Here is a 26,817-nt window from a genome sequence, read left to right on the forward strand (position 1 = left end):
TTTGAGCCTGGATGTATAGGGGAAGTCTTAGGGCAATTGGTTGTAGGACTATGTTTGCCAACCAGCGGATTTAACATAATGGCTTTCTCTATCTCGGAAAGCCGTTCCCCTAACAGGTTCATTTTTTCTAATAGGGGTGCTATCATAGAAGTAAGCAGTTGTTCGATAATGGGTATTAGTTGGAGTTGGGACGGGGGTGCTATCTCTTCTGGGAAGTCCGCAGACAGAGGGATCGTTGGGGAGTTTGCAGTGGATGGAGATGGGATCAGAGGGGACTCATTGCTTTGTGTATTCGGACAGCAGAATTTATTATCCAAAATGGATGGATCTCGAGGTGTAGCCTTATGTGAGAGTAAACTAACATTTTTGGGCAGAAGGGGAGTATCCAATGAGGCATATGTGGTTTTACAGAGGAGATTCAGCTCGTCTAGCAGGGAGCACGTTTGCCCACTGCTATCTACATAGGTGAAATGGTTCATGGTGGTATAGGGATGTAGGGCCTTGATATGAGAAAGAGTCCACTAATAGGAACACAGGAATCTTACAGGGGGTCGTTACCTACTATATAGTATGCCTACAATGTGGCAACCAAGGGGGGTGGCCCGTCCCGACCTTTTCCGGCCTTTGAGGGCCGTGGAGGGCCCGCCCTTTGCCCGGGCTTCGCCCCGGGCTATGTCCCGCGCGCGTCCCGCGTCGCGGGAAAGGGATCGGAATTAAATCACTACTGGCGAGGGGGCGGGAACGCCGAGGGAAGAGGCAGCAGCTGGGTAGGCAGAGAGCCTGCTGGACCTCGCAGTCCCTCGGCGTCTGCTTCACACAAAGTCCTTTCCCCTTCGAGCACAAACACACAGGGAGAGTGAGCGCTGACAGAGCGCAGGGATCCCACGACGACCTGTCCTCAGTGCCTGGAAGCAGCAGCAGTCCGTGAGCGGCACCCGCGGAGCGGGGGCCGCGATAGGTATTTTAAATGTCCAAGGCGGGGGGCGGGAACGCCGAGGGAAGAGGCAGCAGCTGGGTAGGCAGAGAGCCTGCTGGACCTCGCAGTCCCTCGGCGTCTGCTTCACACAAAGTCCTTTCCCCTTCGAGCACAAACACACAGGGAGAGTGAGCGCTGACAGAGCGCAGGGATCCCACGACGACCTGCCCTCAGTGCCTGGAAGCAGCAGCAGTCCGTGAGCGGCACCCGCGGAGCGGGGGCCGCGATAGGTATTTTAAATGTCCAAGGCGGGGGGCGGGAACGCCGAGGGAAGAGGCAGCAGCTGGGTAGGCAGAGAGCCTGCTGGACCTCGCAGTCCCTCGGCGTCTGCTTCACACAAAGTCCTTTCCCCTTCGAGCACAAACACACAGGGAGAGTGAGCGCTGACAGAGCGCAGGGATCCCACGACGACCTGCCCTCAGTGCCTGGAAGCAGCAGCAGTCCGTGAGCGGCACCCGCGGAGCGGGGGCCGCGATAGGTATTTTAAATGTCCAAGGCGGGGGGCGGGAACGCCGAGGGAAGAGGCAGCAGCTGGGTAGGCAGAGAGCCTGCTGGACCTCGCAGTCCCTCGGCGTCTGCTTCACACAAAGTCCTTTCCCCTTCGAGCACAAACACACAGGGAGAGTGAGCGCTGACAGAGCGCAGGGATCCCACGACGACCTGCCCTCAGTGCCTGGAAGCAGCAGCAGTCCGTGAGCGGCACCCGCGGAGCGGGGGCCGCGATAGGTATTTTAAATGTCCAAGGCGGGGGGCGGGAACGCCGAGGGAAGAGGCAGCAGCTGGGTAGGCAGAGAGCCTGCTGGACCTCGCAGTCCCTCGGCGTCTGCTTCACACAAAGTCCTTTCCCCTTCGAGCACAAACACACAGGGAGAGTGAGCGCTGACAGAGCGCAGGGATCCCACGACGACCTGCCCTCAGTGCCTGGAAGCAGCAGCAGTCCGTGAGCGGCACCCGCGGAGCGGGGGCCGCGATAGGTATTTTAAATGTCCAAGGCGGGGGGCGGGAACGCCGAGGGAAGAGGCAGCAGCTGGGTAGGCAGAGAGCCTGCTGGACCTCGCAGTCCCTCGGCGTCTGCTTCACACAAAGTCCTTTCCCCTTCGAGCACAAACACACAGGGAGAGTGAGCGCTGACAGAGCGCAGGGATCCCACGACGACCTGCCCTCAGTGCCTGGAAGCAGCAGCAGTCCGTGAGATAGCTCATTTTCTTGCAATGTAGCTGAACGTTTCTGCTGTGACTTCCATGTTGGCATGGGGAAGAGAATGTGGCGCAACGGCCAGAGCTGCTGACCTTGGAGCTGGGAAACCAGATTCGAGCCTCGGGTTGGCTCAACCTCCCATCATTCTGTGCAAATCATTTATCCTCCCTGTGCCTACTAAAATGAATGTGTCCTTGTGTAACTTAACTGGTGCTCATGTAAAGCGCTCCAATACCTTCGGGTCGAGTTCGCGCTATATCAAACTGCAAAATGTTACTGGTGCTGCCTTTCTCAATAAGCCTGCTGCCTGCCCTCGACGTCGGACTGAACTTCTGGTGACTCGTGGCGGCATTCTAACCATTCTACACCTCTGTTGATGGAAAGCACCTCACTGCTTACACTGTTTAAGGTATGTCCTTTGTACTCATTATGTTCCACCGTATTACATTAGTTCTGGATTGCTTCTTTTTTACCAATAAAATAGATCAGGGTTATAAGCCACTCAATTTGGAAAAGTAACATACCTTTTTACTTCTTCTGCTCCGAGATGCTCCTCATCGACTTGTGACATACTATATTTCCCTCTCTGTACTTGGCTAGTCCCTCTGGATAGGTAAATTACCCCCTTTGTCTATTCAGCCAATACCTTTGGTCTAGTAACTGATATCCCTTCATCTCCTCTCACCCATTTGTCTAGGTTTTGGCAGACCTTCCTACACCCATTATTCCAGTCTCTATTGAACTAACCTTATGTCCTAGGTCATCCTTTTGGGTATGTATTTTACATTTCGTCTCTTATTCAGAGTCTTCAGTATGGGCAAGTGACATATCTTTCCGCTTCTTTCAAATGGGGGCTCTCCCTTTGGGTTAATTATTTAATGTAAAAGCTATTTTGTTCTTGGGTGCTAATTTTGGGAAACTAAAAGACCTCCTTGCTTGATCTGTTTTTGGCCACTTCTTATGCCAGTGACGTACCTCTATGCTCCTTATTTGGAACTTCACCCCTTTGTCTACTGGAGTACCACCTGATTGCCCCTGTAATTTTGGCTAATCATTATTATTATTAGTTAACAATTATAGAGCGCCTGGCTACCCTTAGGCATCCCCGCGCTATCTGCGATAGGCAAAGCACCAACACGAGGGGCTAAAAATTTACCTCTGCCGCTTCTGCCTTCTTCTTGGCCTCCTCTTCCTCCGTCTTCTTCATCTCAGAATTAAGTAATTCAAAGAACTCCTTTTCGGCTTCGGCTACAAGTTCATCACTGTTATCTTCCACGTCCTCTTCAGGCTTCTCATCGTCCTTGCCCTGCTCAGATTTACTGCGCTCCTTCAGTCTCATCTCCCTGTGCCGGGCTTCCAGGATCTTCTCCCGCTTGGTCTCCCGCTCAAACATCTAGGGTGAGGACAAAAGAACAGGTCATCTCACAGGTCAACAAACTTATATAGAACACTCCGATCTAAGAAAAATTCACCCCCTTTCTAGAATTCAGACGTCAAGAGGAAGTGCACTATGTGAGAGTGTCAGATCATCTACTTAAAGTTTGCCCGCAGTCCATGACTTTTTCAATCGTTACCATGGACCCATTTGAAACTAACAGTAGCAGTTAAGTGAAGCTTATACAGGATACAAAATAAGATTATTTTTCTTATTTATTTGAGGCTACAAAATACTTGAAGGTACACACAATGAATGATGCATAGTATAAAGAAACCTGTGTACCTCACCCTGCAATTCTCAAGCAATCATGTTCTTCTACGTTGCTCCCTGAAGGCTTTAAGCATTCTCTTTCCTTCCCCTGTAACAATCGCTCTTTGCATAGGGCTCTTTCTTACTTTCTACATGCTATTTCTTAATTTCGTACCTCCAATATCACACTGCCCTGATGCATGTCGCTTTGTCTCAGTATCTTTCCAACATGCGTCTTAGAGTGTACGCTACATCCACTGTATTTATAGCTTTAACTTTTCAAGTGTGATCTGTAAGTGAATAACACCCCCCCTTCCTCACGAAAGTTGGAGGCAGATTTATGTCGGACTTGTGGCACTTTTGCGCCGCCGTTGCGTCACTTCTGTGACGCAGTGGCGGCGTAAACCCTGCGCCACGTTGCGACACACTTACATCTTGACGCATCTATGGAGATGTGTCACGGTGTAAGGCCCTGCGCCGCATGAAACCTGCGTCAGGTTTCATGTGGGCGTTTCCACGCAGAGGGGGGGCGTTCCGTCGTAGGAACGCCCCTGAAAAGTGACTCAGTGAAATCTACAAGATTTCACTGAGTCACTTTACCAACGCTGATGCGTCAAAACCCTGCGCCTGCTTGATGCAGGAGTAAGGCTTGACGTACCACGTTAGAGATAGGGCAAGTTAGAAAAGTGCTGGAGTTGCGTGCCGCACGCAACACAACTTCAGCACTGCGCCAACTTCACGCCCTAGATGCGGCACGCATCTGTTTATTCCTGCGCCATGGTGCACAGCATTGTAAATGTGGCGCATCATAGGTGGCGCAAGGATAAACTTGTGTGCCGTATCTTTCCTGGCGCATCTCTGCCGATTTGCAGAGATGCGTCAGGCAACATAAATCTGCCCCTTAGTGTCTAAAGAGGAACTCTCTAAATAGCAGGTTTGATGTTCCCTGTGGCAGTGCCGTGTAGTTTTAAAATAGGGCCCAAGGCAAAACGTAACAATGCAATGCTGCCAACCCTCCGTCCCTCTTTTTCAATATATTTGGCAATACTTGCATTTCTCGCTGATTTACCTTTCTCGGCAACCGCACATCTCTCACTTCTCACTCTTTTTTGATATTTGACTGATTTTTCTTTTATCTTTCTAGCACCCTTGCCCTTTATCCTACACACACTCGTTCAAAAGCTTGTTTTTCTTCTACACGCTCAGTTGCACTCTCCTATCTCTGAAAGCTTAATTCGTGGTTCTCTTTCCCTGGGTTGTTCTTGGTTTTAGCCTCTACCACAGGTAAAAAGAAGTAAAGAAGGTGAAATACCTCGCAAGTGAGATATGGCCGGGAATCCTTCTAATCAGCCTTTGGATAAATACCAGAATTTATGACTGATGTCTGTTTCTTGTTAGTCCCTCCTGCTCAGCCTCATTCACGCCCACCTTAAAAAGGCTCGAGGAAGAGCACCGTGCCATTCATAAACAAGCATTTACAATGCAACGGTTTCGCCTTTGGAAAAGTTAGAGCTATTGGCAATGTAAATGACAATGCCATTTATTTATCTGTTTTCAAAACCAACACATAAATACAAATTTTGTCATTTACAATGCCAATAGCTCAAACTTTTCCAAAGGCGAAACCGTTGCATTGTAAATGCTTGTTATATAAATGTGGGACACCATATCCGACTATCCTTGCTCGAGGAGGTTTGTTTACGAAGCCTGGTTGAGTGTACAGTGGAGATAATCTAGCGCGGGTCAAATTGCTGGAGAGGGGGTTTAAACCAACCTCTTGGGTTACTGCGACAGTATTTTTTGCATTTAAGGGGTGTGCTGACAGCATCTCATGGACAGACATCACAGTGCTGAAAAAGAGTTCTTTGAGTCTGGCCTAATAAACACATGGGTGACTTTATCCACTGAACGAGGTTAATTTACTCTACTGATGTTAATACATATGGGTTAATGTAAACCTGCAGATTTTCTAATTGCTATGCATAATCCAACTTTCCAGAAAATGTGCACTGCAGAAATCATTAGGGGGAAAATGGAATGGGCTGAAATGGCTAATAGGCAAGCGACAGCTTTCCCGCCTTCAGTTCCATCCAAATTATCCTCTTAATCCTTACCTCCCCTTTCATGCCTTCCGGTGGCTCCGCAGCAAAAATAATTGCCATCATCCCCACACTGGAGGCCTCTCGTAACATCCTTTGTGCGGCACAAAAAGAGGATTGTGCGACTCAAGTTATGAGCAATGTGTTTTCAACTATCAGAAACACCAGGAAACCTATGAAAAGAGGCGTCGGAACAAGCACGGCTGATCGTCATGTCTTTCAAATCTATCTGCTGGTGCAGATAAAACCACGAACAAAGGGCCACCATTATTATGCACAGGGCTCGGAGCGGCGTTCAGCAAGCAGCGGGCATAATTATAAATATGCAGTTTCAGTCGCCACCCCCCGAAGCAGTCCATCTGAGCTGCTGAACTACGCTATCTTCTTTAAGAAGGAACTGGAAGGAAAAACAAGTCAGGTCCCTGGCCGGCAGCCAATCACAGCGCGGCCCGGGAATGACGTCACGGGGGTGTCCCGGGCCGGCAGCCAATCACAGCGCGGCCCGGGGAATGACGTCACGGGGGTGTCCCGGGCGGCAGCCAATGACAGCGCGGCCCAGGACAAAGGGGCGGGACTTAAAAAAAGCCAGAGAAACGCCCCCGAATCGCGTTTTCACGGGAAAGCGTGATTGACAGCCTCTGTCTCCCAATGGCTAGCCTCCATTTATGGAGCTAGCCAATGGGAGACAGAGGCGGAACGAAGCCCCATATGTAGGATCATGAGATTTCGCCCTGGGCGGAGCAACTGCTACGCAGTTGCAACGCCAGGGCGAAACCTAAAAAGAGGGAAACCGTCCCAAGTGAGTTTTGTTTACAGTCTCAATCTGAAAAGAACTAAAGCTCTAATTACGGCAAAAATAGATAGCATATGATAGCAGTTTTGGACGACAGGCATACTGGTCGGGGAGGGGGGGGGACGGTGGGTTTTGGGAGGGGGGTTGGGTTTTTCTTACTGTTCTGTTCGATTACCACTTTCGAGTGGCTCCTTTCTCGGACTATGGGCAATGCATCTCCACTTGGGCATGGTTTATTTGCTTATTTGTTGACTCGTAGAGAAGACGTGTCTGTCTGTCTCGCTCGCCATATCTGACTACTGCACATATACTACATTGTATTGCCCGTCCTTTTTGCTCTTAAAAACTTCAATAAAAATACATTTGGAATTAAATTAAAAATAGAGGAGCAAGCGTCTAGACAAGGAAAGGAGTCAGTTTAGCAGCATCTCGGAAGGCTGCCCTTGAGACCCATATAGCTTTGTGGGAATATAGAGCCTCGAGGGCAAAAGGAATGTATACCCAAACTTTACATTGACTAGTCCATGGACCTGCTGCCTGTCAACTCGTGTGCCGTTTCTTCCTTTTCCCTTCCGTTAGGATCTCATGCCGCTCTACTACCCATCCTGCCATGCCTACATTTTACCAAATTCTACCATCTCTTGGAGTCTAAACCTTTTTCATCTTTTGCTGTTACTCATCTCATACCTCTCCCTTCTCTTCCTAGCATCAGTATCCTTGATCCCTGAATTCTGCGAGTCTATGCCTTTTCTTGTCATTACATGAAGTTTTACCCCATATATTCCGCTGTATTTTGTAGCTTGTTTAATCATTTTCACTCACAGGATTTCCGGATGCTTGCCCCTATCCACGTGTCAGTTCCTTTTATAACGGATGTTTTATGGCCTGACTTTCTGTAAGTGATGCTACACGGGGCAAGCGTTGTTTCAGAGTACAGCACCTTAACATCTTACTGGTAAAGTATTGTTTTGTAAAAAAAAAAAAACAACAACAAACAACACATAAATAAAATTATTGAATACGCCGTAAATTAATCTTGCTTGAAGCGGTGTTGCGTCACATTTGAATGTATTTGAATACCTTACTATATAATTTGATAAATATAAGCATCGGACGTGTTTTCAGCCCCAAAGCATCAGCTCGTCTGAATGCACTCTGCACAGCGTAAACCTGTTTACAACCCAGGATTTGACCAACAAATACCGAGTCCCCTGGCTGAAGGGCGTGACATGCACTTACTTAAACATCAGGTAGATTTGCCCAGAAATTAGCAACCTGAGAACATGAAGTTGAGATGTCTCCTTCCTTGTTTCTCTTAAACTAGGACAGTAAAGACCTCTACTGAATGAATGAAACAAAGCTTTATTCGATTTTAAAAATACATAAAATCATAAAAGCAACAAATTCAATTTTGCACATACAATAATTCATGTAAATACTTTAAGAATGTTTAAAAAGAACGATTAAATTTTTGAGAATGTTTAAGCTTTTCCTTTTTTTTAGTACACTTTTTTAAAAACCTGTCATTACGGCCGCGGTGTGTACATCATTGAGAGATAAAAGAAACAGTCAGCCGGCCTGCATTGTCTCCATGTTCCAGACTTTTTTAGAAGTGGTTTAATCCACCTCAACCTTTCATCCACATAAAATTTACAGAAGCAAATAACGTGCAATGTAGATTGAACTGACATGTTGTCACACGGACAACTACATAACATCCTGTCCCAGTTGTTCATATTTGGGAAAGTTACTAAACAAAAAAAGATGTTAAACCTAAATCTTGTCAATAAATATAGGTCGAAACCATTTGAGCACCAGTTTAAATAAGGTTGAATAGAGTATGTCACTAGCGTTACTTGATGATGAGTCACAGATTTCTTAACCAGTTCTACTCCTGCCCTTAGGGTTTCCAAATGGTTCCAGCAAAGCAGCTTCAAATTCTTCCTGGAAATATTACACAGTGATTCAGGTGTATGATAAAACTCAGGTCTCCCTAGAGCATTAACGAACTTACGTGTATAGGTCAACCAGGGGATTCTAGTAGCCCGATCTAGGCTCATACAGTCAGTAACAATATCTCTGTTCAGACTGAGATCGGGTGAGGTCCATACTCGGTGCCACAGCAATAGCGGTTGCATGCTAATAAGATCACTTATATACCGAATGCCCAACTCTGCATGACAGTTGAAATTAGGTGTACTTTGGGGAACAGCCAGAATAAATTAAAAAAATGCATTTTCTATCTTCTGCATGAGTGTTGAGTCGGATATTCCCCAGACTCTTGCCCCATAAGTAGCTGTGCTAATACACTTAGCTTGATAAATTTTCAGCAATATGTCTGCGGGTCTTTTCCCCATTTTTTTTGAGAATATCATCAAGGCAGATGTTGCTCGTTTAAACATCAGAGACCTGGATCTAATTGCAGGCCCCCAGCTACCCGTATCTTCTTATACAATACCCAGATAGGAAAAAGTTTTGGTAGGGGCGATCCTCTCTTTCCATGCAACAGACGACACTCTCCATTCCTACGTCTACCACAGGTCATTACAAATGTCTTTTTTACATTTAGTTTCAACCCCCTCAAGTCCATAAAGTTCATATATGTATTTAAGGCCATTTGTAGCCCTCTTTGAGTTCTGGCCATGACCACAGCGTCATCAGCATACTGAAGTGAAACAATTTGATTATGTTTGACCTGGGGGGAATCGCGCACCTCGGCCTTCAAATCTTTCTCTAAATCATTGGTGTATAAGTTAAAAAGAAAAGGGGCGAGGACACATCCTTGCCTGACACCCCGCCAGACATGGAACGGCTTGGTGCATTCGCCGTTGGTACCAAATCTAACTTTTGCCCTGGCTCCCACGTAAAGCTGCCTAAGGAAGGAAATTAGGGCCTCGTCCACCTTCAACTCCTTAAGGATCTTCCATAAATTACTGTGATTAACACAGTCGAAGGCAGCGCTTAGGTCTGCGAATACAGCGCAGATTTTCCCCTCCCTTACCTGGGTATATTTTCCTAGGAGTAATGAGAAATTAAGAACTTGTTCAACTGTGCCCGACCTTCCCTAAAACCATATTGGACTGGCGACAGAATTTCTGCTTCTTCTGCCCATTGCCGCAATCGATTCAAAATTACCCTCCCAGTTATTTTCATAAAAGAGTCCAGGAGCGATATAGGGCGATAGCAGGAAGGGTTGTTTTGGTCGCCCTTTTTGAAAATAGGGATAATTATTGAGTCTGACCATGTGTCAATAAAACCCAGATTGCAACTGGCCTCAAGCACACGTGTAAGGAGCGGGGACCATAACTCATTCTTAAATTTAAATAAATCGATGGGTATTCCATCTGCCCCCGGAGCTTTTCCTCCCCTACTTTGATTAATAGCCTCTGTGATTTCTTTGGCAGTAATAGATAGGGACATGGGGGCAAACCTATCCTGATTCCCCCCTATTAATGGCCCGGTGTCCACAATATTGTCTACCACCCCCGGATTGTATACTTCAGAGAAAAAGGAAAGCAAGACTTTTCGGGTATTGCCACCTCAATTTTTGCCTGGTCTCCTGGGTTAAAAAACGGTGCCCTGACTGCCACCCAGAACGCAGAACTGTCTCTATTTTGTGAGGCTTCGTGTAAATTTACCCAAGCCTCATTTTTAATTTCTTGTTTACGTGCCTTCCTTGCTGAGTTATTCTCCTTCCTACACCTTATTATATCTGCCTTGTTTCTTGGGGTTTTATGCAATGCCTTTAGCAATTGTGAGTTAGTCTTTGTGCAGGACGCGTTGTGATGTATTCCTATAGGTTCTGTATCGATCCCCCTATTCCTGACCCTATTCTGGTTAACAAGTTAACTAGCAGCCATCCCATGAGGCAGAAAACCCCCATGATGCAGGAACCGTTATCTGATAAAGCCACACTACGGCACAGGAACGTGTTATCTGATTAGGTCATAACGCTTGCCATCTAATTAGACAAGCGATATTCCTCCAGCCCCTGATAAGGCATACGGAGTTCTCAAAACAAATCAAACCTATGACAGACCTGGGAAAAACCCTGCGGCCATTGTTTTGATTTCACCGAGAACTTCAGCAAAAGAATGTGCTAACGACCAGGTTGTATGACATCCTTATTGACGTATCTATGTCCATCCTTACGTCAATCTCGGCACCTTAAAGGTATAAATATTACCGATATTGCCCTATGCAAACACACGCGGTGGTGACGAGATCGGAGCAGCCAGACTTGCCGAAGCCCAGAGCAGAGCAGACCCCGCTGGCGCAGCCCCGCCTTTCCTGACGCGCTGAGAACGAGACGCTGCTTTCTCCTGCCGAGAAATCCAGCTCCGGCGCTTCCGGGTAGCCCTCGCAGGCAGCCTGGAATATCGAGACCAGAGACGAGAGATACCATCCCTCATCCATCCTAGATTCCAGGTACAGAACTGAATAACCCCTTGCAGAGAATTCTTTAGTCAGTCACTTGGCAAAACAAACTTAACTTAAACTGTTACTTTCTATTCCCGCCCACGTATTAGGCTTAGGTCAGGTACACGGGGTAGGCGTAGTTAGAAACACCAGTTGAGTACGATTAGTCAAATGTAAATGTGTATGTATTCATTTTATTCATTTTATTCATTTTAAACCTTCATATGGCTTAGAAACCATATCAATGTTTTTACAGTATTATTTTATACTTCTGCTTTTATTGTATGCACTTTACTTAACCATAAGTATTGCAATAATATCGATCCATTTCTCTTGTATGAGAAAAGAGACTGATCAATAAATAACATCTTTTATTGAACACGCCCGTCTCTTCCTTTTCTCTACAATCTGGTGAGACTAAGAATGCACGTACTGACTGAGTAAAATAAGTCGTCTTTTGTTTTCACACGACTCTAGAGATACACTCTTGATTAGGGGAGAGCAAAGTTGTCATGTTCTATGGTTGTCAGAAACTAAATCCCTTCTTGTCTATCCAGGGAGGTTCAACTCCTCCTTGCCTATTCGAGAAAGTTTCTAGTGAACTCTGAGCTAGCTGGCAAACCCAAAACTTTAAGTCTAATATCGACAGTAGTAGACCTAGTTAACGTCTGGTCTAGGCTTATACTATTGAAGGTATTATTCCAATGCGCAGAGCCTATTGGGATAATAGGAACTACACTACATGGCGCCCAACGCGTTTGGAAGGGCGATAAAACTAACGTAAGACATTTAGAGTAACTCAGTCGTGCTTTTTCACTCAGACCCCTTTTTTCCCATAATACTCCAAAGACGTCTGGAGTGGGTAAAAGGTAATATCCGCCAGACCTCGCAGGAGGAAACTCCTATGTATGGTTCTTGGTTTAGTCAACGTTGAAGGATACACTGTTCCAAAATATTGTGCATCTAATCTTTGTTTCCATAAGAAACCTGATCTGCAAACAAACTAAATAACGTTCCTGTCGGTAAAATGGGAGACAGTGATGACGAAAGAGAGACAGTTAGGATAGCAACTGAACTCGCAGCTGCTGATAACGCACTGCAAGACGCAGACCCGGATATAATACTTATCCCGGTCATCAAGAGGAAATCTATAACTTTAAAACTTATAGAAAATGGACTGACACCTAGAGGTGGCACAGTCATATTCGTGATTGAGGCACACGAATATCGGCAGACAGAGATATATTATTCATGGATACACTTTCCAGCAGCAAATGCTGTAACAAAGTACTTCCACTATTACAAAACAGAGGACCCTCCTAATGAGTACACTCCTTTCGAGGAGGTGGAAGTACCACTTAAATTTCAAGAGCATCTGCTCTTATTTAATGGCGCCCTAAAACATAACAATCACATCACCAGGCTCGGTCCATTAGGTAGACCAGGAGCAACGTGGCCGGTCCTAGCCGGATACACACCACATCCAGACATCAATGGGATGTCTCAAGCAGAGCTTTTAACACAGCTAAAACAATTAATAAAATTACATAGACAATTAGTCCAATATGTGATGCGGACTTCAACAATTCAACCAGCAATTAAAATTCCACAGCTGACCCCTCACCAGGGGAACACAAATAAAATTACACCACAGAACATACAATCCTGCCTAGGTAAAGTACCAGCCAAACGGGAACAAATACCATTCTGGTTAGCACAAAAAATCACCCAAATAGAGGCGGTGTTTCCAGACACCACCCCGTTAGAAAAACACAGGATTCTGACTATCTGTCTTCCAATGGGAATCGCACCACACGTGGAGGACTGTGACACTTGGGGTACAGTCTTTGCTTCCATCTACACAAAAACGCACGGTGTTCCATCCATTTCGGTAATACCAGATGTGCTAAAACAAATTCAAGACGAATACGGTCCAGAACCCGCTTTAACTCTTGGTATGAAATTACTAAAAGACTTCAAGCAGGTCTCGGCTATATTATTAGCCAACATAAAGGGAGAAGCAGCAAACGTGGCGATCCGCCAGAGGTTAAAGGAGACAGATATAGCAGACCAACCAGCTGAAATTGCCAGAATTATAGAAAAATCCTATGAGGAACTAGGTAGAGATAGTTTAGGTGGAATACCAGTAAAACCACAACTGATTGAAAGTCCTGAAAAAATATTTTTTAATAATAATTCAACATCACAAAAAAAGAGCTGGGATGGAAACAAACAATCCAATCCTAAAGAAAAGAAATTCCAGTCCAGAGGAAGGTCTCCTCGGCGGAGAGAAAAATCTCCGAACCAAAGACACAGGTCACCCCAAAGTGACCCCTCTGGGAAAAGATATAACCTTAGAAATAGGGATAATATAAAGCCTGATAGATATCAAGACATTGATACACGTCCCTCTCAATCTTTTCAGACTTCCTCGCAGAAATCGGAAAGAAGAGGACGATCAGAACAAAGAGAAGAGCACGCCAAGTCCAAAGACAAGGAACCTGCTCATCTAAAAAAGAAATTACAATTTCCAAAAAAGAAGGTAGCCAGTATCAAGGTAGTTAACAATGCCGAGAATACTGAGGACACAACTGAAAAACGGAGAATGGGCTCAGACAATGCTAGACAGCGCAGCAGAAGTGAGCATAGCTCGCAAAGTCCTTATGAATCATCTGGAGACAGTGGACACGAATGAATATCTTCAAGTGGAAACTGCAGACACCAGAGTTAGCAAACCTCACAAAATATATGAAATAACTTTACGTATAGAAGGGGATAAGACTAGAAAAATAAGGGGACTATTTTGGGATAATCTCTCCAAGGGCTATGACATCCTTCTAGCTGAAAAAGACTGGCCACCAGAGTTTGTCAGGGAGTGCCCTCATGGCGAAGAAATAATTATGCCTGCCTTCTCAAATCATATCCCAATTCATAAAAAATACACACTTGCCAGAAAGTGGGCAGTAGCTCTAGCTCCTGCTTTATATAAAAATCATGTAGGATGGGATGAGGACTCTCCTCCTCACAAAATCCAGTTAAAATCACAACCTACTGCACAAAGACAGTACCCAATTAAGCAAGAAGCTAAAAAACAGGTAAAAGAAATTCTAGATCAATTAGAATACCAGGGGGTGATTGAAACTTGCACCTCACAAATGAACAACCCTTTGTTTCCGGTCTCCAAACCAGACAATTCATATCGTCTAGTTTTGGATTACCGACACCTTAACTCATGTTGCAAAACTTTTGCAGTGCAAAACTCGCATAGTGCTGCACTAATGAATAACATAGTGCGCAAAAAATACAAAACAACATTAGACATCTCTAATGGATTCTTTTGTCAAAACATAGCACCAGAGAGCAGATATTTGTCTGCATTCTCAATAAATGGCACTCAAAAACAATTCTGTCGGTTAGCCCAGGGGTACAAGAATAGCCCAGGGGTATTCTCAGCGAGAGTAACAGAATTACTACAAACATATGATGACGAAGCATTATCTTATGTCGACGACATATACTTAACAGATGATGACTTGGATACTCACTTGAAGAGAGTGAACACCATAATACTTGGGTTCGCAGCAGAGGGTTACAAATTCAACTTTAAAAAATCCAGAATTGCCCATCTAACAGTCCTGTTCTTAGGATACGAATTATCAAGTGAAGGCAAAAGCCTGGCTGACAATTTCCTAGAGAAATGTGCCGTACTCCAAGCACCTAGAACACTAAAAAACCTACAGTCAATTCTAGGCTTCCTAAATTTCGGAAGAACATACATCGCAAATTACGCAGAAAGGGTCAAACCCCTTTATGATCTAATAAAACCAGATTTTAAAAGAACCAATTGGACTCAAATACACACAGAAATCTTGAGATCCTTACAAACAGACATGTTAATTAAAACAAAATTAGAAACACGTGATAACACACGCAATCTTGTGATTTGAGTCATCCCAGGAAGATGCGGATTCACATACCTGACCTCTAATGAGGGAGAAAAGGTACCAATTGCATTCAAATCACACTTGTACACAGAAGCTGAAAAGAAATTCAGCATTAAAGAAAACATTGTTCATGCAGTTCAAACCGCAATAGCTAGAGAAAAAGATCAAGCGGACGGTAGACACATCACAGTCAGAACAGCAGAATCAGCCTTTGAGGCACTAACAACACCTTGTAATTTACCAACAACAACATTGAATCCGGAATGGATACAATGGGTGAATTCAATTACAACGGACAAAGTATACTACTACTTTGATCCAGAACTAAAAGAATTGAAAAATCTAGAATATGAAAGAACATTCCCTCTGCCTATCGACATTCTGCCCTTACGACAATACGCTTGTGTAATCTATACAGACGGACATGCTCAACCCTCCGTTTGGGGAGAACAAGCATACAACCCCACATGTGAGATTACAAAAGAAGTGTGGCGCGGAGGTAAACTAAGACCTCTATTAACAAAAACACACTCAGTAGAAACTAATTCAGAACAACAGACTGAAATAATAGCATTGAAAATGGCGCTAGATAATGCGGATCGCGAATTCCCGACACTTATAGTGTCCGATTCATATTACTGCGTCAAATCATATAACAACGATTTGCAGACATGGATTCAAAACGGTTACAAAGATGACACAGATGCAACAATAAAGCAAAAACTACTTTGGGAACAAATAGCTCTTTTACAAAAAGAACTACCAAAGACTCACGTGACACACTCACTGAGTCATCAGCGTGATGGCGTTCACGTTGCAGGGAATTCATTGGCTGAGACAGCCACAGCGGTAGCAACTAAATCGGCTTCCGTAGCTCGAAAAAAGCGTACATTGAAGTATATTGACGGTGAAACAGTGCTGGCGGTGAAAACGTCATTAAAAGGCGACTGCTCGGCGCTACCGATCAACTATCCACTCAATTATACATTCATAATCGATGCAAACTCCGTCCCTTTTGCTCGAATCCCTGGAGTGGGGGATAGAGTGATTCCAAACATGGACAGGAGAAACTTGTTAATAGCAGACGCACATATGGGCGAGGGTCTCAGACACCTCAAACTAAAAGATTCTCTGGAAGAATTACAATCAAGGTACTGGTGGCCAGGCATGAGCCTGCATCATACCATTTTTGTAAAGAACTGCCCAAACTGTAACAGAAATCGCAGTGGTGAGAGAAACGGTGTAATACCGTGTCGTTTCACTCCAGAAAAGATCAACAGTAAAAAGCAAAGCATCCGATTAACATATACAGGCTAGTTTCCATTTATAATGTAGATCACCAGCACTCGGCTGACATCTGGACTGTTATACAAAGATTTGCGAGTCTAAATGGCATATACGCTAGAAGCATGCTACGTTTGACCATTGTTTTCACTCTAGCCCTCCAGCCTGAGGGGAAACATGGCCAAATGAGCATAGCACAGGGGGACTCTTCTCACTTCCTTCCTGAGGGATAGCGGATGGTGTAAAGAAAAAACCAAGGCATAAAGCTATCTATAACAAAAAGGATATTAGGTTCGGGAACTGGGTGGGTCAAACATCTAATAAGTGTCCAATGTAGTCTAAATAACTTGCCAAGAAATTCTCTGAAGGGATTCAGTCCGTACGAATTATTATTTGGAACTAGGATGTTAGTCTTAGATCTCGACAGTCAGACTTCAGTGGTGAAGGAAAAATGCTTTGATATCAAAGATCGTTTGGCTGTTTTGCAGGACTTAAACGAAACAAGAAAAGACCTGAGCAACATAAAGTTGAAACAGCAGCCAACAACCACTGAAGAACCACCACCTGTCCCAGCAAGACCTGTCTGGATTCCAAAAGTCGGGGATCTAGTCAGAGAAAAGATCGCGGTAAAGAAGGAATTTGGGCCTTCTTACAGAAAAGCAGTTCCTGTCTTGTCTGTCAACGGGACAAGATCAGTTGTACTACCGCCGCTTGCTGGTAAAAAGGAGAACCGAGTTGTATCCATCGACCTGGTAAAACCACAACATGTGGCCGATAACAAATAGTAGGCCAAGTGGACTCCCGAAAAGTAGTAGAACACCAAGATTTGCTACTAACACAGAGGTTCAATCTAAGAGGCTAATCACATTCGAAACGCCTACAGAACTACAACAAGGACTATGCAACAATGCAATGGAACTTAGACCTCTGAAAACCCAAATAAAAACATTTAGCAGAGACACACCAATCTATAATGAAGTAACAAACGACTATGCAAGAAACAGTAATCCTGAAACAATTGGAACAATAGACAGAACTGCATCCGGCTACTTCATAAACTTCGATGATTCCTCTGAAGGCTTCACTGAATCAAAAACACAGCCATCAACAAAAACCTTTAAAGATAAAGTTAAAGTACTTTTGAAACAACTGAAAGAAACATATCTTATTTCTCCATGGATTGAATTTTGGGTGGGTTTTGGTGCATTTATCCTCATACTTTGGCTCATCATGGTACTAACTTTGGGACGCTTCATTGAGGGAAAATATGCTAAAATGGACACAGCAAGTCAGAAAATCAACTTGATCCTCAAACCACACACATCTTCACACGTCGAGAAAAGAGAACTTTCTTCAGTCAACTTCACAGCCAATCCTATACCGGGTGGGGTAGCATGGGACAAAACTGACTACGAAATTTATGGTCCGGTTGAAATCCTGAAATATCCACACCAAATTAAGATCTCATTGAGTGACTTTGTAAAACTAAGCTCATTTGCTGATGATTGGGACTTTGAAAGTATAAATAATATGATGTCTGACTTAGTAATGTCTGCTAAATTTACCAAACATGATTATTTGCAGGGTTCGACAAATTATGATAGTATGTACTGTTATAACCACTATGGTAACCATTTTCTACATAGATCTGCACAACCTAGAAATGTTTTAAATTATAATCAATGGGAACATTGTGCAACTCCTCAAAAAGGAAGCTCAAGAACCGTTTATGACAAATATTCATACTTTTCAGGTTTCAACACAAGTAATGCTGAAACATTTTATTTCAAATTGTCAAATAAGACAGGGACAAAGACCATGATAACAAACACGAAATTGATATATTCAGACTCATTCTTTGAACACATGAATACTTTTGGTTTTGATTATTGGGACAAAAATGTTGAAGTAAAAAGTGTTTGGGGTACAAAAGAATGGCAAGTACAGGGTATAGAATCCTTGTTTAGAGCCTGCATGATCCCAGAACAAATTATATTTTTAAATGACACTGTTCAACAAACCACCTGTCTTGGCTTAGCCAAAATAAAAGACTTAAATAAACCGTCTATTCCAAAACCAACATTGAACAGCAATAGCTCCACAGATGAAGAGATAGACGTAAATTATGTATTAAACCAAAACAGAACACATCCTGATTGGAAACAGTGGTTGATCTGGCCCACAGATACTAATAACTGTCAAAACAGATTCCTGAACAAAACACAGGGGTTCAAAATGACCAGGCCAGACCCTAGATATTCCCAAAGACAACACCCAGGAATAATAACCACCTACAGTGTGGGCAAATTATGCCTTCAATGGCTACAGACTTCCACACTGGCAGAAATTAAGCAACACCTAACTTTACTTACTGATGGTGCTGACTTGCGTGATTTCATTATGGGACCGCGCAAACAGCGTCAGAAACGTTTCATAGCAGCCTCTGTATATGCAGCATACAACGAGGCCTGGAAGGTGACTCAAATTGAGACAGCAGAAAGAATACGGGAAATTGACCGTATTAATTTGGAAAAATCACTTTCTGTAGTGGACAATGGGTTAATGACTCTGTCCTCCAGAATTTTTTCTCTGGACAGCATTGTGTCTTCAGCAATCGACATAATATCGCAAGACTTACTGTTGTTACAACACGGTCAGTCTCAATTGTGTTCTATTGTACAGCTTGGCTGGACGTTACAAAACCTGCGTTCAGGCTATGTGCCTTGGCGTTTAATCAACACAACGTCACTATTCAATATCTTTAACCTTACTGATAAACAAATCAGTATGGCCCAGAAGGGTGCTGATTATACAATCCTGAGCATTGAGAAACTCGAGAGATTACCAGTAACAATGTCAGAACGACCTGTCAGTGAATGGATAATACATGGGATAATTAATATTCCAATATCAACCTTCAGGTTTCAATACTGCCAAAAATATATACAGGCTGGCATGTACGAAAAATTGGGAAAGGGGTACATTAAAACAACATGGAACTTGCCCTATTCACATGCATGTGTCAGTAATAAAGGCCAGAAAGTGTTTCTTAGTGGCAATAATTGTGCAATGTCACTGAGCGGTACACTTCTGTGTAATGGAATTAGTTTGCATGGAGCCTGTGAAGGGAACTCAAATAACCTTTCATGTCACCAGCTAGGCGCACCTGCAACAGAGATAGAACCATTCTTTCAAAGACTCTATAATGGGAGTTACATTCTAATTGTAGATCGCAGATGCTGTAGTCTTATGCCCGGGACTCCTTATCTCGTAACTACGACTGCGAAGGTCAAGTGCTGTGGACGCTTATTGTTCCCCAGCTCCCTTCCAGACAGGGAGGCAAGGGCATGGCCCAACTTGAAAATTACTTCTATTCGAATAGATACTTTAAGCAGAATGAAAACAGTGCTTCTTCAGACGCCGACCAGACTCACGTCATCAAAAGAAACGTATGATCTCCTAGTCGCAAGGACGACTGCAGAGATTCACTCCTTATTATCAACTAATTCCCCCATACATTTCGCAGAAATCCTGAATGAAATCTTAAATATTTCTGATACCAGTGGAGTCTCAAAAGTATTTAAGACAGTATTTTCGATGGCATTAACACCATTCAAAGCCATACTGGGTATTTTTCCAGATTTCGTCCATTCGATTTTTGGCGGACTTCCCCTCATTTTGGGACTAATTGCAGGAATCCTATTCTTAGTCCTTATATTTCGTTATGGCAAACCATGTCACAGACAAAACACCTGCGACAAGGGAAGAAACAATCCTAGCCATTGGATACCGGGACGAGATATCAAAAATCCTGGGACTATCCCGGCTTAGAGACCTGAACATGACTTGGTTTCTTTCATTTCGACCAATGTGGCATCGATGTGTTTTACCTGTATTAAGGTGCTTGCTATGCGGAGAAGAATGCGTGTTAGACACCTGTCTGACTCTACAATCAGATGCGCCAATGGATGCAGAAACATTGTTGAGTCCAATAAAGGCTCATACTTTGTGCTGCCCTCAACGGCTACCAATCCTGATGACGGCATTCGTGGAAGCTTCACCACTACGATTAAGGGGTAGTGAAGTTCAAGATGAAAGCAGCATTGATCAGGTACGACCTTCTGTCAGCAATACTAATCAAAACGTCAATGGAGACAATCATGCGCACGAATGCATGGTTACATCTTTTTCCGAGTTAGTGGAACTCTCCCAGGAAGCTGTTGACAACTTTTTCGAGAGTCTAAATGATATGATGTTCTCACCAGAGCAGAAATAGAGACTTTTGAGCAAGCTCGCACACGGCGTTCCCTGAATTTGGCCTTCAACTAGAATAGCAAAATACCATGAACAATTTTCCCTCCAGTTCACGGACAGCAATTTTTTTCAGTAGCCCCAAAATATTTTTACGAATTTTTTCGGGACACTTATTTTCTGCTTAAAGTAAGAACTATTCTTAGAGAACTAAGATTTCTATTTTTAGATACTTTATAGACATTAGCTGCCCGCTGGTATGTTCATAATTATTTTATTCTGTGATGGAATGGTCTCAAAACTTTTTTCTGTATTAAGAGCCATTTCATGTGTAAATTCTCATATACAAATTAGTGATAATGTATAGATATGCGTGATTACTTTAGCATTATTCTACAGCTTGAGTGCATATATTACATGTGACTGTTTTTTCCGTATATTTGATAAATTCAAAATGCATTTATGTATTTTGGGGTGGTAAGGTATACACGATACTCTACAGTATGTTTTACTATGCATAGATTCGTAAATATGTCCATAGTTAGCGTGGAGTGGGTGTGATGTATTCCTATAGGTTCTGTATCGATCCCCCTATTCCTGACCCTATTCTGGTTAACAAGTTAACTAGCAGCCATCCCATGAGGCAGAAAACCCCCATGATGCAGGAACCGTTATCTGATAAAGCCACACTACGGCACAGGAACGTGTTATCTGATTAGGTCATAACGCTTGCCATCTAATTAGACAAGCGATATTCCTCCAGCCCCTGATAAGGCATACGGAGTTCTCAAAACAAATCAAACCTATGACAGACCTGGGAAAAACCCTGCGGCCATTGTTTTGATTTCACCGAGAACTTCAGCAAAAGAATGTGCTAACGACCAGGTCGTATGACATCTTTATTGACGTATCTATGTCCATCCTTACGTCAATCTCGGCACCTTAAAGGTATAAATATTACCGATATTGCCCTATGCAAACACACGCGGTGGTGACGAGATCGGAGCAGCCAGACTTGCCGAAGCCCAGAGCAGAGCAGACCCCGCTGGCGCAGCCCCGCCTTTCCTGACGCGCTGAGAACGAGACGCTGCTTTCTCCTGCCGAGAAATCCAGCTCCGGCGCTTCCGGGTAGCCCTCGCAGGCAGCCTGGAATATCGAGACCAGAGACGAGAGATACCATCCCTCATCCATCCTAGATTCCAGGTACAGAACTGAATAACCCCTTGCAGAGAATTCTTTAGTCAGTCACTTGGCAAAACAAACTTAACTTAAACTGTAACTTTCTATTCCCGCCCACGTATTAGGCTTAGGTCAGGTACACGGGGTAGGCGTAGTTAGAAACACCAGTTGAGTACGATTAGTCAAATGTAAATGTGTATGTATTCATCTTATTCATTTTATTCATTTTAAACCTTCATATGGCTTAGAAACCATATCAATGTTTTTACAGTATTATTTTATACTTCTGCTTTTATTGTATGCACTTTACTTAACCATAAGTATTGCAATAATATTGATCCATTTCTCTTGTATGACAAAAAAAAACTGATCAATAAATAACATCTTTTATTGAACACGCCCGTCTCTTCCTTTTCTCTACAATCTGGTGAGACTAAGAATGCACGTACTGACTGAGTAAAATAAGTCGTCTTTTGTTTTCACACGACTCTAGAGATACACTCTTGATTAGGGGAGAGCAAAGTTGTCATGTTCTATGGTTGTCAGAAACTAAATCCCTTCTTGTCTATCCAGGGAGGTTCAACTCCTCCTTGCCTATTCGATAAAGTTTCTAGTGAACTCTGAGCTAGCTGGCAAACCCAAAACTTTAAGTCTAATATCGACAGTAGTAGACCTAGTTAACGTCTGGTCTAGGCCTATACTATTGAAGGTATGATTCCAATGCGCAGAGCCTATTGGGATAATAGGAACTACACTACAGCGTCAAACCACCTAGTATTACCAGGTTTCTTCTTTCTTATGGGTCGCTGGAGATTAGCTTGTATTATCCTGGTTATATCAGCAAAAGAGTCTAATATGTCCACATATGAGACCTCATCCTGCAAAAATTTGGTAATAGGTACTATAGCTTGCTCTATAATTTTTGAGTTAATTACCTCAGGATTGCATTGTGCCCAACTCAAGGCGTAACCGTTTTGTCTGGCCAATGTGCAACCAGTGGTCCAAGCCAGCTTTTCCACCAGTGAGCGGTCTCTATCCTTAGGGAGTAAAATTCTAAAACTGAGCGGGAGATGGTCACTAATTCCTATACTGTTGGTTGCAAAGTCTGCCACCCAAGATGCATAGGAATTAGAAATTGTTATAAAATCAATCAAGGTACTGTAACCTCTTCCTACAAAGGTGGGGCTGAACTCCACTGGGGGTACACAAAGCAAGTTGGCGAAGCCCAAATTGTGGGTAGCCATCATCTCATTGAGCGCGTCGCCCCCGTTATGGTGGGCAAAGTGTGGTTGGAACTCAGTTTCGTCTTCAGCATAGTCACCACATCCGCTCTGGAAGTGTTGGCAAAGATTATGATTGAAGTCACCTCCCCAGATAAAAATCGAATCCATCCCTGATTTAGCCGCAATATTCCTGATCGCCACATTAATGGAGTGTACCATTTCATTTACTTTGCCCTTGTCTAAACTGTTATACATGTTAACAATGGTTAACTCCATCTTGGGGGAGACTTTTATTACAACAATTTGATATTGGCTGCACAATTTCACCATGCCAATTGTTACTACCTCAAGAAGATTGGAAACATAAACACAAAGCCCCCCCTTACATCTCCCATGACTGGAGGGATCTGCAGGGACATGGTAAGTTATAAAACCGTCTAGATGGATTTCCTCAAGGGACCAAGTCTCTTGGAGGCACAGAATGTCTACATCTTTGATGAAATCTACCCAGATGCAATTATTGGTCTTTGCACGAAGACCAGCTATGTTCCAGAAGGAGACCCTTAAACCTATCCCTGTCTGTTTTCCTTTTGTAATCGGTGAAGCCAGTAACTTATCCTGCTTTCCTTTACTGTCTACCATTACATAATCAGTATGGTGTTCCTTACTCTTACGACCCTTTGTCCCAATGTACTTTCTGATAATCTGCCCAGAGGATGAATTCTGTGCAGAAACAGAAACTGAAACTGCAATAGAAGATGACCTTATGCCCCCAGTATGATTCTCCAACAGGTCAGTAGCTATAACTTCTGTCAGAGAGTTGTGGGGAGGGGGCTCCAGACTATTGTAAATAGAATTCTGCTCAGGGTTACAGTGGAGTGTGTCAATCACACTCTCGCCTCTGACCAAATCAGTGCCCTTATGATAAAGTTAATCCACACCCTCCAGGCCTGAAAGGGCCTCGTAGCGATTTCTAAGAGAAACGGGACGATAGTCCCAGTTACCCATTAGGGGTCTGGGGTTGACTATAGGAAGCATGGAGGGTCTTGGGTAAAAGTAGGTCAAATCACAGGCTATTAAGGGGCTGGTGCCATATTCGGGGGGCCAGTTTAGGATGTATGTAACTGCCCTGTGATCTCTAAAATTAATTATAATGATGTCCCCCTTAATGTCCTTTTTTTGTTTACCCATCCAAGGGGCACGCCGCACATGAAGGATATCGCCGTTTAAATTAGGGGGTAAGGGTCGATTTTGGCTAAGCCAATGAGCGACTTTGTTTTTTAGTTGGGAGTATCCTTCTCTCTTACCCTCTTCCAGAGTGGGGACTCCCCTTAGAACCACCACCAACGGAACAGCTTCTGGAGGTAGATCTGGACACCTCATGGGTTTTACTGCCCTACCTGGACTTTTATCCCCAATTTAGTTGATCCCTTAGCTGAGTGTGGTTGTTCCCCCCCCCCTGCGTCTCACTGACCATGTTTTTAGTTGGGTGCTGTGGAATATTTGGAGGCGGCTGCTTCTGGGATTTAGCTGTAGTTAAAATATTATCTTTTGTAACCTTTTGGGCTATGCCCTTAGAAGATGGTGCGGCAGGTAGTAAAACAACTGGGGGCGCTTGGGCAGTCTTAGCCATATTCTCAATTAGCCCTGTATTTTTGCCTATAGCCTGTTCTAAAATCCCTAGCCCAGTTTCGATTCTCATGAGTCTCTCAATCAATGGTAATGTAAGGGATCTAAGAAGCTGCTCAAGGGTCCCCGCTATCGCGGTACTAGATATCTCTGATGTAGGGCCCTGTTCTAAAATAACCGAACCAGAAGGTATAACTGAATGTGACAGGTTATTATCGGGAAGTTTGCCAAAGTCCGCATGGCTGACCTTTTTATTTGGTGAGACTTTCCCCCTCCTTCTCCTTTTTCTAGGTGGTGAACCTTTTGCTCGAGATCGATTAGCGCTTATGGCTTTGTTTTGTATGACCTCTACTACGGGTACCTGTGAGTCAACTAGGACCTCGGCCACCATGCTCGCATTACAAGGAGAGGGAGCAATGGTTATAGGCGTTTCCTCATTAAACCCTTCAAGGAAAGAAGAAGCGATAGTATCTCTAAAAAGCAGTGGGATGCTATCACTGCATGCTGTGTCTAAGACCTCTATGTCAGAATGGTGGCTCGTGGACAGTAAACTAGCAGACTGCGCTAGACCCAGGGGCGAACGATTATTTTTAATTAATTCCACTGAGCGTCGCCGGTCTGCCCGACGTTCCGCCAACATAAACTCTCTTTCAAATTCCACATCTTTAACTGCCCTCAAGAAATAACTATCAAGTGTTCTCCTACACCCTCCTCTTTTCGGGGACACGACTCCTTTAATAGGACTCAAGGACATTATATGTGGCGAGAGTGATTGCTCACAGTTTTTAGACTATCAGGCTGGACGATCCTTGAATGAGGATGAGGTTAGGGAGTGGTCCCAGTCCGGCCTCCTTCGGCTACTGAGGGCCTCAGAGGGCCCGCCCTTTGCCCGGGCTTCGCCTGGCGTCCTGCACGCGTCCCGCGAGGCGGGGCAGACGCTCAACTTATACGCCTCCTGGCGCAGTCTGGTGATGCGCGGGGCGCGTGGCCTGCTGGGGGCTGGAGTTCCCCTGGCCCGCACTCCTCACAGCGGCCGGGCTCCGAGCTGGAAACTGGAGCAAGGCGGCGGGAGGCTGGCAGCTCTGGCGGCAGGTCCTAAAAGGTATTCCCCTGCTCACAGACCGATATGGCAGCAGTTCAGCAAGTTAGTGGGTCAGTGTGTCAGGTTCTCTCTTCATTTTCTCGGCAGCAAGACCTCAGAGGAATGGCCCAGTCTCTACCAGTCTCGGTCCCTTGGTCCGGGCTACGTTCAAGACCTCTACTGAAAAACCCTCCCTGTTTGAGGAATAAAGATCAGTAGTGCTTGGGAACTTTAAATCCCTCTCTCCTTAAGCGATTTACTTGGTCTCAGTATTTCTGCTGAATTATTTTCAATATATATGGCACACATCGGCATAAACAGACAGACTTATAAAGATCACATTCACATTTATATGCATGTCGATGTTGTGGCATGAGTATTACGCAGCACTGGCCAGCTGTAGCAAACGATTATGACAGTTACATCCCTGTTGCTTAAAACTCTTACTGAAAAATCCCATCTTGCTGAATTTAAAATACGCTAAGGACCCTGGAAGACTTGAAAAACAAGCAGAAGAGGTTTCTTTAATTCCCTGTTCTAATGATTTGTACCGCAATGCTGCCCTCTATTGGCCTACTTGAGAAATTTTACTGGAGTCCGCTTAAACTACAGCCAGCAGCTGATAGTTGAGATAGAAGAGCTCACTTCTCAAGGCATCTCCTCTCCAGTTAGGAGTGAGTATTCAGTGGCTCCACGACAATGTCCTCAACAGCAACTGCCAAAAACTAAAGAGACCCACTAGTACTCGGTACAGAAAAATATACCTCAAAAGTCAAGTTAAGCCTCCAGAAAAGCAGCCACAGATGTTTTCAGGACAACGCCCTCCATAGATGCAAACTTAAGTAACAAACCACCTTATTACCCAATAATAATGTAAAAGAGATACATTGTGGAGAAATAACAGAAACTCAGAATTACTACCTTAATCAACCTGCCATCAACATAAGTTGCTGGAAGATTTGCAGCTCACGATAAAATGAAGAAAAATACGGACACGCAGCAGAAAATAATGCTATGTTTTGCTACATAGCAACTGCATTTTAATGAAAATGTAA

General features: G+C 44.1%; 1 protein-coding gene across 20 annotated transcripts in view; it reads right to left on the bottom strand.

Moving 5' to 3' along the window:
• DNAI2 (dynein axonemal intermediate chain 2) overlaps positions 1-26,817 on the bottom strand; it is a 375,814-nt gene that overhangs the window by 50,199 nt on the left and 298,798 nt on the right. For all 20 annotated transcript variants that reach the window (XM_078654258.1, XM_078654257.1, XM_078654254.1 and 17 more), the window contains exon 12: positions 3,330-3,566. In XM_078654258.1, the coding sequence (XP_078510384.1) occupies positions 3,330-3,566 (237 nt within the window). The remainder of the gene's footprint in view (positions 1-3,329; positions 3,567-26,817) is intronic.

The sequence above is a fragment of the Lissotriton helveticus genome, chromosome 7 (assembly GCF_964261635.1).
Source record: "Lissotriton helveticus chromosome 7, aLisHel1.1, whole genome shotgun sequence".
Classification (NCBI taxonomy): domain Eukaryota; kingdom Metazoa; phylum Chordata; class Amphibia; order Caudata; family Salamandridae; genus Lissotriton; species Lissotriton helveticus.